The sequence below is a fragment of the Lottia gigantea genome, assembly GCF_000327385.1.
Source record: "Lottia gigantea unplaced genomic scaffold LOTGIsca_9, whole genome shotgun sequence".
Taxonomy (NCBI): domain Eukaryota; kingdom Metazoa; phylum Mollusca; class Gastropoda; family Lottiidae; genus Lottia; species Lottia gigantea.
Genome location: NW_008710950.1, coordinates 2,552,309 through 2,564,711, shown reverse-complemented (window position 1 = coordinate 2,564,711; position 12,403 = coordinate 2,552,309). Strand labels below are relative to the sequence as shown.

The 12,403-nt window shown below is 30.1% G+C and overlaps 2 protein-coding genes across 2 annotated transcripts; both read right to left on the bottom strand.

The window, feature by feature from the left end:
* Positions 1 to 488: 488 nt before the first annotated feature.
* On the bottom strand, positions 489 to 4,248 carry LOTGIDRAFT_229790 (hypothetical protein). The gene is made up of 6 exons (XM_009068310.1): positions 3,453 to 4,248; positions 2,679 to 2,760; positions 2,425 to 2,565; positions 1,735 to 1,824; positions 1,166 to 1,392; positions 489 to 639 (listed from the first exon to the last, which is right to left on the bottom strand). The coding sequence occupies exons 1-6, from the start codon at positions 4,230 to 4,232 to the stop codon at positions 541 to 543; spliced, it is 1,419 nt and encodes a 472-aa protein (XP_009066558.1). The 5' UTR covers positions 4,233 to 4,248; the 3' UTR covers positions 489 to 540.
* A 3,545-nt stretch (positions 4,249 to 7,793) lies between these two features.
* LOTGIDRAFT_108853 (hypothetical protein) lies at positions 7,794 to 10,993 on the bottom strand (the record flags this gene model as incomplete). Its single annotated transcript, XM_009068309.1, has 8 exons — positions 7,794 to 7,955; positions 8,188 to 8,265; positions 8,688 to 8,864; positions 9,115 to 9,192; positions 9,353 to 9,432; positions 9,911 to 10,089; positions 10,289 to 10,460; positions 10,873 to 10,993. 8 exons carry the CDS (start codon positions 10,991 to 10,993, stop codon positions 7,794 to 7,796), a joined length of 1,047 nt encoding a protein of 348 aa, XP_009066557.1.
* Positions 10,994 to 12,403: the final 1,410 nt, after the last annotated feature.

Here is a 12,403-nt window from a genome sequence, read left to right as displayed (position 1 = left end):
AGACACAAGCTACTTAAGTTTACAATCTCGATAAAATTGAAACTTTGCATTTCAAATCTCTAACTAACACTAACAGAAAAAAAACATTAATCTTTTGTGATGCAATTTCAAGAATTTGTGATTAAGAAAAAAATGTGCCTTTGATTTTACAATATCTGTTAAAAATTAATGTTTTAAATAAAGTTTTAGAATATAATTTGGTATGTGTTATTCAATTGTTACTCTTTCACAGTATAATTAATTGAATTCTGTGTAGCTCAAAAAGATTAAAAAGCTCCTACCAGCTGTCAGATCAAAGTTTGAAATACTTGCAGATTGTCCAAGATGTCAATCCTCATCTTATTAGCTTGAAGATCCAAGTTTTATTCCACTGAAATAAGTTATGTGGCATGTTTTCATTTCGGAGGTGCTACATCATTGATATTGTTTTTTTTTCTTTTGCATATTTATATCAAACTGTTCCATGTGAAGATTCCAAAACATTTTCAATGAGTGAAAATATTTAATTAAAAAAAATACAAAAAGAAAAGTATATCATGTCTATGTGGGTTTTCTATTTGGTATATAGAATTGCATGACAACTGGAATATGATCAGTTAAAGTTGTTAGTCTGGTAATAAAATTAAACTGGTATGGTACCTGAAATTAAATCATTTGTAGATTTAAACAAGATAATAGTGGTATTGTAAATATATATATATGGATAAAATAGTATTTGCCTTAATATCTACTTGCTGTAGAAATAGAAATATTAAAACAGAACATGAAACATGCTGTAAAATTATATATCGTTAATACCAAAATATAAAACAAATTATCATATTAAAAAGATAAAATAAATATAAAACTTTATTTATTAAAGATGGGTCTCCTAATTTTTTAGTGTCAAATTAAGCTAACTTTTTGATTAATTGGCGTTTCTAATGAATAATCATGTATCATTAATCAGATTCAATAAGCAACCCTGTTATACTAAAGTCAAGAAACCCTCAGAAGTGTGTAATGGGACAAATTTTACCATGACAGTCGCAATTGGCCTTCTGTTTTTCAATATCTAAATGACCTGATGAATTTCTATCGCACAAAGCTTATAGCACTATGATAACCTCTATGTTATCTCCATTCCATTCCCTCTATAAGAGATAATGTAAAAGATTATATTTACCACAGGACATTGTTTATTATGTATTATGTAATCTATTCTACGTTTTCCACCAACATTACTTAGTGTAGTTTTATGTGGAGTATAAACTATAGTATCTAAATTAGCTTCTATTATATCACCATCTGTTAAATATTCTTGTCTTTTAATAGGTGTATCTAAACATAACTTTAGTCCTTCTGGTGTCAAAACTTCTTCATTATACATATTCAATTGTCTCATTTCAGTACCTGAAGTAGACATAAGATACCTCAAATTTCTATATTTTTGTAACATTTCCTGTGATTTAAGGATGATTTAAATAAAAACGATGCTAGTTTTTCTTTGACATGATTATCATGTTTTATAAGGATTGCACAGAATGTTCAATTTTGGAAATACAGGGTAGGTTGACCATTTCGACTCTACAGATTTTTTTTAAATAAAAAAACTCAAGCAAGATATGTGATAAGTTACAGTATAAAAAAGGTATTATGCCTAGATAATAAGGACACTTAGGGTCATTACTCAGAAGTTGAAATCGGGTATAATACCACAATACATGAATAATGAATGTTAAGTGAATCAAATACCTATTGTCCAATCCTGATCCACACCAGTCTTTACTCTACCATCATCTTTATACAAATTAAATATTTCATGTTCTCTTGCCTCTTTATCACCTTTATAAAACATTTACATATTACTTTTTGTTAAAACAAGCACAACTATGATGACTTATAAAGAACAAAACATAACAGGTTTCATATTGAAGCAGGAATATATACATGCTTTATGCACTGTAGCTTGGATGGACATCTGGTTTTTTTTTTTTTATACCATTTAGAATAGCTGGAATTGAGAATTTTCTGTTGGTAAAAGATATATTAAGATAACAGTCTAATTAAAATTAGACCTAACTTCCGTTCGTATTTTATTATTTTCGTTTCGAACGTTTTATTAGCTATTAGCTAATTAGCTATTAGCGGGATAAAGTGATGCGAACAATAGGTGCATTCCGAGGCGTATTAGACTAGTGGACTTGATAAGCTAGTCTAATATGCCTCAGTATGCACCTATTATCCCGTCGCTGTAAAGGGCAGTCACGTGATTGGTTAAAACAGAGGTCAAGCAAAGATTAACAGAATGAAAAGTCAAAAAGGACAGTGTTAGACCTTACTGTAGTGGTTATGTACATAGCTAATAAAGCATTCGAAACCCGACTAATAAAATACGAACGGAAGTTAGGTCTAATTTTATTAAGACTGATTTAGATAACATACCTGGAGAAATGTTATCAAAATTAAAATCACCACAAATAATATCAAAGGCTACAATATCATTGTCTTTTTTTGACTTCTCTCTGAATTCTTTTGTCCATTTCACTATTTCATCTAATTGTTTACAATTTATATTCAGTTTCCCTGAAGAAATAACGAGAAATGCTTTCACAGCAATAATCAGATTATCTAAAAAGATAAACAACAATGTGTATTTCAACAATCTGTATTATTTAAATGATAACACAAGAAATTACCCTGATATGCCTGTAGATGTGTAATATAAATATATCCTACAACTGCTTTATCTTCTCTTACATTTTCATACCATAATAAAACCTAAAAAATACCATATTATTGGCTATGGTTATCTGCTTCTTGATCAGTGAGTTTTTTATTCATTAAAGACAACAAAATTATGATTTCTCATCCATTACATTCAACATTTGTGCTTCCCTAAACCTATTGAAAGTAACCTTTTAAATCACCTTTTTTTACAGTTTAAATTAAAGGGGCAAGTTTGTCATCCGTTTAACAAATTGTACCTTTGTCTCAGAAACAGGATATTTTTTTTTAGCTAATCTCAACAGTATAAGTGTTCACAACTAAAAACCAAAAATTGAGCTTTCAAATTCATGTGTGTCCAGAATTATCCATGTTTGAAAGCTAAAAAGATGACTTGTCGTGCCTTGAGACTCTTTAACATATATATAGAAAATGAAAATCCTAGTTTGTGATATTTTTGAAGAAATTATGCCATTTACTTACTTTATAGTATAACTGAAAACATATATTCACGATCCAAATCAATCGCTAAAAAATTCCGAAGCTGTCCTTATCAGTCTAATCAAAATATGACCAAACTTTGTGGACCAAACTATGGTTCCTTTTTTTTATATTAGCTTTTATTTTTAACACAGCCACTCCAATCAGGGTCTTAAGATTGGCCTCTTAAACGTTGCTCAAAATAACCACAAAATCATTAGATTTTCCAACCAATAAGTTTTGATATAGATATCATATTTGCCTACCTTTACCATTAATAGTCCTTTACTGGAATAAACACACTGCTTACAACTGGAATTAAAGTGTTGAAAATCTGCTCCTATTATTTCATATTTACTAGCAAACATTAAGCCACTATTTAAACAGTAAAAATTACTATGTCTACTGTACATTCCCACATCACATATAATATAAGGATAGATTTTGTGAAGTTCATTTTTCAAAAGCATACTATAGTCTGATTGCCATACTTCTTGTAAACACACAAAGTCCATATTAGGAAAATGACATGTTACTCCAGCATTTAAAGAATTTGATTTCATTTTCAGGCCTTTATTTGTGTCTCTTTCTCCATAATACATTTGATCAATAATTATTTTCTTTCCTATTTCTTTAGTACGATAAGAAGCATTAGCTAAATTATTACTTCTAGATAAATATTCTGGTAATAAACATAAGTTAAGTGTTCCAATTCCAATTTCACCAAGTTGATGTTTTGTTTGCTGGTTTGATGAAGTTTTCTGTATGGAAAGGGTATATGGGTTTCTCCTAGTATAAACCACACACCGCAGAATGTAGCCAATTAAAGCAAATGGTGATAATATTATTGTAAGGAGAAGATATGGCAACAACAAACAAAATCTTTTTATAAACAAGTGGTTTGGGGATTTCCTCTCTGCAGTAGTGGCTAATACCAATGAGAGTAAGCAATTCAAACTTGTCCAAAATGGTTTAAACAGTAACCATGATAAGAAAAAGATATATTCATATACAGGACCAGGAAATGGCTTAGTATGAAGCTTCATTTCACCTGTCACCAAACTGTAAAACAAAATATAAATTTTCAGGAAGGAACAAGATTATCTCACTGAGAAAATAAGAATAAACTGATTCATGCCAGGATTAAGAATTTGAATAAGGCTCAGGTTGGTTAAATATACATAAAATTCAATGTATTATTGTGTATTCACCTGTTCATAAAAAACATAATACATTTACATTTTCCATTTTGTTAGAAACTCCTATGTAAAGCAATAGATAATTATAGAGAACTCTTCTTGCCATGCATAAAAGATAAGAGGGTATGAGAAGGTACTGATTCTATAGGCCTATAAAGGGATTACAATATATTTAATCAACTATAATAAAAGATAAGTGAGGGGAGGTGAATTGTTCCAAGACTTAGAAGATTCAGTATTAAATAGATTTTTCATATCCATCATCTATAATATATTCCAAAATGCATGGCAAAAGATTCACTAATAAATTTATACTAAGTGGGCTAATCAAATATATAATACTTCAATCAATTAGTTACAGACTTTTGAGTTTCCTCTATTGCTCAAATTACATGACACCATTACAAATAAATTCCAGGAGCAGCCATGGCTCAGTGAGTTAGGTGTTTGCTCGCTAACCTGTAAGTCGAGGGCTCAATCCTGGCATGGGATAATACCTTCAGAATTTTCAACCCAATTTCCCTGATCAATGATGTATGTAAGAGAAGCTGACATGGAAAAAAGCGTCTAGTTGTTCGGATGGGACAATAAACCGAGGCCCTAAGCTGCTATATAGATTCCTCGAAAGTTTGAAATCAAAATATAGAAGACTAAAGCCACTTATTGTCAAATTACTAAATCCCATTATCTTCCTATCTGTATAGTAATATGTAGCGGTATGTAATAAAAAAACAAATTATTTTGTTAGCAATTCATTAAAATCAAACACTATTTTCAGATCTCTAAAGAGTTGAATTTGACATCTGTTTTACCTAATTCCAGTTCGAATTTCAAACTGATTTCAAGTTAACATTTTTTTAATATAATGGCTTTATGTCACATACCATGTTCATCAACAGACAGAAAATTAGATAACCATAAATTTGTCTATTCTGTCAAAAAGCAATTTTTTTTATTAACTTGTGCTCATTAGGCTAGTTATCTGCAAACTTCCAAATAAACATCACTGAGTTATTTATTTAAACATTTTGTAGTGAATGCTCCTTTAATTAGTTGTCATCTCGAACACTACAAAACAACCTATAGTGCAAACGTAAACTCTAAGGTTCACCAAGCATGCAGAGGCAACATGTTTAGTCCTCAGGGTGAAATTACATACAAAACATCAAGACAAGAAATTTCTAAAATATAATTTCAACATATGACATATTGTCACATTAGAAACAATTTATTTCTCCACTTACGTCCCTCCACGGTAACTAACAATTGCGCATGACAGGTTTGCTTATTCGACCGTCACACTGTCTGGTGTGTTGCGTTTATCTATCTTTTTTTTTAAAGGGATATGATCCTGAGTAAGATCTTTGCTTTGCCAATTTGAGAGAAATTTCAGAACGTTTCAGAATCAAATGGCCATGGATAAAGGTTAAATTAACTTAAAATAAGTAGGCCTTAATATTGGGTAACTTTTCAATTTATCAAAATTATGGAATATATTCTAATTTGGGGATAAAGTTTAAATCTATTGGAGTCTTCACCGTGGCACTATTCACTTGAATCATACATTCAATTCCTTTACAGTTTTTTTTAGTCATCACTTACTTTATTTTTTAGCTACAGTTGGCATTATCTTCATATGTTTTCTATGCTGAGACTGTGAAATGTTGACTAATGCAGAAATTGCATCAAATTGGTTTTACAATACCCTTGATCTCAATGATATTTTCATTGATCGGTCTCCCACATTGTTTTTCAACAGAATATTTCCAAAAGTTTTTTGTATATTTAAATTTTTAGACTGTTGTCCTTAAAAGAGACAATTTGCCTTGAGGTTGATTTGGGTCTTGAATATTATGTAAATAGTCTACAGAAGTATTAGAAATGTCCAAAATCGTATAATACCTTCAAAAATACCTCAAACTAGGAATTTTACTCACTATTTCTATATAATATGTTTATAATATATTGTAGTGTCTCAAGAAAAGTCTAGTCGTCATGTTAACTTTCAAATGCAATGGATTTAATGGTGAACACTATTAGGCCTACTGATAAGCTTTAGAATTCGCGTTTCTGAGACTGAGGTACGATTGGTCAAATGGATGCAAAGCCCAGCCCTTTAAGTTGAAATGATACCCAGTAATATATATCCAGCAAGACAGAAAAAAAATCAAGTTATTGACTACAAGATTTTATACATGTACAAACTTTACAATATAGATTTGAGATAGACAAAGACAAAATTCAGTCATAGTTTATATAACATTTTACATCAAAGTAACAATTATTATAACAATTAATAATCTAATAGCTATTCCAGGTAGCCACTGCAAAAAAGTTACCATGCATCTAATTACTGATGTAAAACAATTTTTTGTGATAGAAACCTATTTACAAGATTTCTATATGAGAAACAAATCAGCTCAGTGAGCTGGCAGAATTTTTAATTTCCAATACATTTCATATAAAACTTACATGATTTTCAGGATAACTAACCACAAATGTATTGATATTCAAAGTCTAATGACTCGATTTGGAGAAAAAATTACAAAAATTACATCTACCAGTGTATGATTAAGAGCTATATCTTAGGATTTCAGATCCTCTAAGAGAAGTTAAATACATGTGTTATAAATGAGGTGGGTGATTATAAGATATATATTATTATTATTCGTGATATTCTATGTCAATCACTTACACAATGTTCACAGCCTTTGATGAGATAACAATGATTAAAATACCTTCACAAGACAAATAGATTAGATTAATAGAAAATTACTCAGTTAAAATGACATATTTTCATTTTCATATTTCTCAATACTAAACCTTTTGCAAATTAGAAGAGAGTATATATATTTGCTACATAGGAGAATGCGATGTTAAAAGAAATACATTAAGTAATATAAACATCCCTTGCAATTACATTTTATACAACTGATTTAAAATAATTACATCAATAAACAACATAACCATGATGTTTGTGGGTTCTACCATAGGTATAAACACTTGAATTTTCATGCATACAATCAGTTAAGTTCTTTGATTATTCCTTGCCCACCAAGGTTTAGCAAGTTCCAGATACGTGGCATCCATTCTTACTCCAGTTAGTGATAATTTCCAGGAAAGATGTATTAGAGTTATGGGAAGCAACAATGCAACTACTTTTTCCACTTTTCATCTACCTAGCAGATATTGACATAGTCAAGGTAGAAATTGTATTCTTTTGAGAAAAAGATAACTTTGCAAATGAACGAATACTTATGATCATTGCAATCTTTTTATCAGATATGATTCGCCTAATTCTTTGCCCATGTTATTTTACATCATATAATTTACTGTCAGTATATTGGAATGGTTTAATATATCTTACATATTTATTTGATCTATATATGTTCAATAAACAATATGTATTTAAAATATTGGTATATAACTGTCGATTTTTGCTCTGTGTCTTTGAGCCACACATTCACCTATCCATATAATATTACGACATTCTTGTTCCTTTAGTTTAACATATGAATAAAATACACCAAATTGGAACTGGTGCATGAAGGATTGTTTCATCAGTTTCACCTATAAAGAAAAAATATATATCATAATCATCCTTGTCTCTAATCTTTACTTCTATTTAGATAAGACACACATGGATATTGTAGCTGACTGTCAATAACGCCATGTTTCTTTCTGCTTAATGAACTTAATGCTTATTTCATAAATAAATAATTGAAAAAGAAATGACCAATCACCATGCTTAAGGTGTGTGCAAAATGATTATCTATTTCATAGTAACAATATGAAATCTTACCTCATGTTCAAAGAATTTATCTTCTAATGTTTTATCACCAGGGTTAGTACCAGCTCCTTCAAATAGCTCTCTGTAAGACTGAAAATAATATATTTTAGACTGAGATGAATTCAAATTACAATAGAAGGTTAGTCTACTCATTTTTGTAATGATAGTGTAACATTTGGCCCAAAGTTTATACAATAATAAACCAGTCTGAGTCCAAAATATTAATCATTAAAAAAGTAAGTCCTATATACAATTTTGAACTTGAATGATTATTATTATGATGATATAACACATTCTCAGAAACCACATTATTCCGAATATTTTCAGCAGTTGTCCTGATGAGAATTTATTTGAAAATGTCAACAATATGTTATTTCATCTACTTGATCAGTTATCAAATTTAAAATATTATATGACAAGTTCAAATTCATAAAGTTTAGGATTCTGTCCCATAAAAGAATATAAGGACCAATTTTGGTATTTCTTTATGTAAAATTTCACACTTAACTTACAGCATAATATTCAGCTACTTGACGAACTTGATCATAATCTTCAGCTTGAGACAATTTAGATAATCCATCAGGATATAAATTACCACATCTAGGATATAACTTCTCTCTATCTTCTTTACTTAATTCAGTACCAAATGAATTTATAGTTATAATAAATGCTCTACGGTCAGCTTCAAACTAAAATATATATAATACAAGTCTTTGTTCTTCATTCTGTTACTGATATTCTTTGTACATGAAATATTAATTAAATACAGTACTAAACGGAATCTGTATTGTACATGGTTTCATTCATTACTTTGCATTCAATATTACTAATATTTATAAAGTGGATATTCTTTACTCAATTTTTATTAAGTGAACTAAACAGAATTAAAAAACCCAAAATTAACCATGGTGCAACTTGAATATGAAATTTTCTACTTACAGCTAATGCTTCACACATAACTTCTGCTGTGGCACCTCCAAGATTTTTACAGAAATTATAGAAATCTTCCAAATATGCCTGAAATACCAATGACCATATAACTCACATTAAAATCTAAATTACACAGTGTGAAACTGTGTGATGTTATCTTAATATGAAAAAACATATCATAGTTGTTACATTTTGATCCATGTGTTCCATTGAGAAAAATAAACTTACACAATAATTTATCACTTACTTTATAAAGTGTGTTTCTGATGATTTCAATATTCATTTCATCTAAATCTTGTTCAGAGATACAATCAATAAAATATGGAGCTGAAAATATAACAAACAATCTTAAAGAATAAAAGTTAGATTAACCAGTGACAGTGTACTAGTTAATGTAGTCTGTGATGGTCTTCATGACCAGCCTTTAAAGCAACTTTTGAATCTTACGAAAAAATATAGTTCCTATCTGGTTTTAGGAGTAATCGGTCCTTTTTAACAATCTTAAATGTTAATTAATGATCTCATTGCTTTTGACTTTTCCCAATAACTGTGAAGCAGATAATAATATCTGACAAAGAATTTTTTGGCATAAAACTTGGCTTTCTTTGCAAAAAGATTGAGAAGTGCAGCATTTATTAATAGTTAAAAATGATGGTTGAAAGCTTATGCTTTTGGTCTATCTAAGTCAAGAAAAAAACAATTCAAAATATTTTCCAATGACTAAAAGCTTCCTCATTTTCAAAGGCTTAAACACCATAAAATCAACAGGAAGATTTTCTTATTGAAATAAAAAGGGGAAATTTACCTAAAGGTGTATCAACTAACACAGCATTATATAACTCAGCTGGGGTTGAAGCAATATGTATAGCTTCCATTTGCTCAAAACTACCCAGAGGGTGACATTTTGAAATCAACTCATTTATTGGTCTTTGATGTAATGTTCCAGTAATTAATAATATAATGTTATCTATCATATAACTGTACCTAATTTAAAAAAACAAGAAGAAAAGAAAATCATAACAATTTCATAACTACAAACTTCAAATTCACCTGAAAATATATCATTGGGTCAGATACAGCATTGAATTTATAGCTGGCTGGAATTTGGTCTCTGAGAGACACATTAAATAATCTATTGTAAAACTAAAAGGTTGATTGATGATAATATTAAGTTTGAGCTTACGTTATGTAATCAAGGAATGTTGCCAGAGGTTCTAAGCAATGATTTCTCAGATGCTGAAACTCTACCACCAATTTTTCTCTCATTTTATCATCAATAACAGACACTGTAAGGGGACTGGGTTCATTTGCCAGAAAATTTCCATAATCTGTACTCTGTAGATGAAGTTTTAAATCTGAAATTATAATGAATTACCGTATTATATCCATTTAAAAGTTTAAATAAGATAAGGTTTGAGGCATAAGAAAAGGGCATTGACATAAATAAAATTCAAGAAAATGGGATAAGTTTAATTTGTTCACTACCACCACATAGCTTTGTTGTTATGTTTATTATATCTGGGCTTTCCTTGGCTTGAATACTTGAAGTCAATTCAATGTCAAACTCAAGGAAGCTTGGTAAAGAACTCTAATATGACATTAGTAATTGGTTAAAATCATTAGATAGAATTTATTTGTTAATTGATATTTTGTCAACATAAACCATGGATATTATTATGATGCGTAGATCTAGATCTATATGAAATTGAAATATTCTTTGTCTTTTTTATTAACTCTGACTCTACTAGCCTACTTCTATTTCCCTACCTTCTAACGTCTCACACTGAACCAAGTTCAAATAATCAGCCTGTTTCAGAACACCACATTTGAAACCACGCACCAGACCTTCCAGATATCCATGGTCTATATTAAAGCTCAATTCGGGCATCATTTTGTTGAAATATTTTGGTTTTTCAAGCCGAACTTGTCTTTGACGGATGTTACAACTCGGCAAGTGATCGATCACATGATCATAACGTAGCCACCTACCGCTATAATAATAAATAAATAAAGGGACGTAATCTGTGAAAACAAAATTACCGTAAACATTTATTAGGCCTATAATATGAGTATTTTAGTTTAGAAATATATTTTCCCATTAGCTGATACATCCTAGGTCATTTTCAGCAATACCGATTTTATATTTCAGAAAACCAGTGACAATTCCGCCATTTCACTATATTAAAGTCAAAAACAAAAGAAAGGCAGTTTTGCTACAATGGCAGTTTTCAGTACCGATAGTGTTCGTGGTACAATAGCACAGTTGTGTGCTTGGAATAATGGCAGGTTTTATGCAGTTGTGTGCTTGGTACGTCAATGGCAGTTTTAAGTTGTGTGCTTTGTACGGTGGATGTTTTAAGTTGTGTGCTTGGTACAATGGCAGTTTTTAGTGCTTGGGTAGGCCTACATTGATGAGATCTCAATCAAGTTTGAAATTGGTAACAATCAGATGAAGAGTTTCAGAGTTATTGTCCTTGACATAGTAAAAGCGTCAAATTACGATAGAGTCTACAGTTTTATCCTATCTTCAGGAAACTTGGTATATATGTATAATTATATTGATGAGATCTCGAGTCAAGTAAGAAATTGGTAATAATTGAATTAACGGTTTTAGAGTTATTCCTTTTCATGTTTAAGTTTGATAATTTGATTTCAGGTTTTGCCTTGACTTATAAATATATTTTAAGATTATTTGAAAATCCATTATTAATCCTCTAAAGTCTTTGTTATCTTTTCTGATAGCTGATAGTGGGCGTATGTTACCTTGCCTGGCAAGCTATCTTTAGATTTAAGTAACTTATAGTCTTCTACTTATTCTCAAAGTTTCAAATAAAGATATCGAGCTGTTTATGGCCAACATCAAAATTTACTAAATAACTAAGTAAGTTATTACAATTAGGCTAGCAAAGTCCGCTTAAATCCCCACTTTTAAAACAAATTTCGGTTTGATATAATACATATAGGCCTAAGTAAATATCATATTATCATATAAATCTTTCCCGTATAACTTACAACATTTTTAATTTTGCAGACACTTCCCTTTTGTGAACAAGGTAGGTAGGTAGGTTAACGTTCGCTTCCAGCGGATGTTGATATCGCAAACTACTTTGTGAACAATACTTAGGTCTTCTCTTATCCCCCTTTTCACGTGAGATCAAATTTTAGGATGTTTACAGTGATATAATTTATCTCTATTTTAAACAACCAATCAGGAATACGTATTTCAACCTGTCACGTGACACTAAATCTAGGTCATGGGTTTCCTATAAATATGGCGACACAACTTCTATCAGTCTCT

Excerpts from the sequence above, each read along its gene's own strand:
- LOTGIDRAFT_229790 (XM_009068310.1), bottom strand. The coding sequence starts at position 4,232 with ATGAAGCTTCATACTAAGCCATTTCCTGGTCCTGTATATGAATATATC. Across the intron at positions 2,761-3,452 it reads AAGGACTATTAATGGTAAAG|GTTTTATTATGGTATGAAAA; the intron begins GTAGGCAAATAT and ends GGTATTTTTTAG. Across the intron at positions 2,566-2,678 it reads ACATCTACAGGCATATCAGG|GGAAACTGAATATAAATTGT; the intron begins GTAATTTCTTGT and ends TTATTTCTTCAG.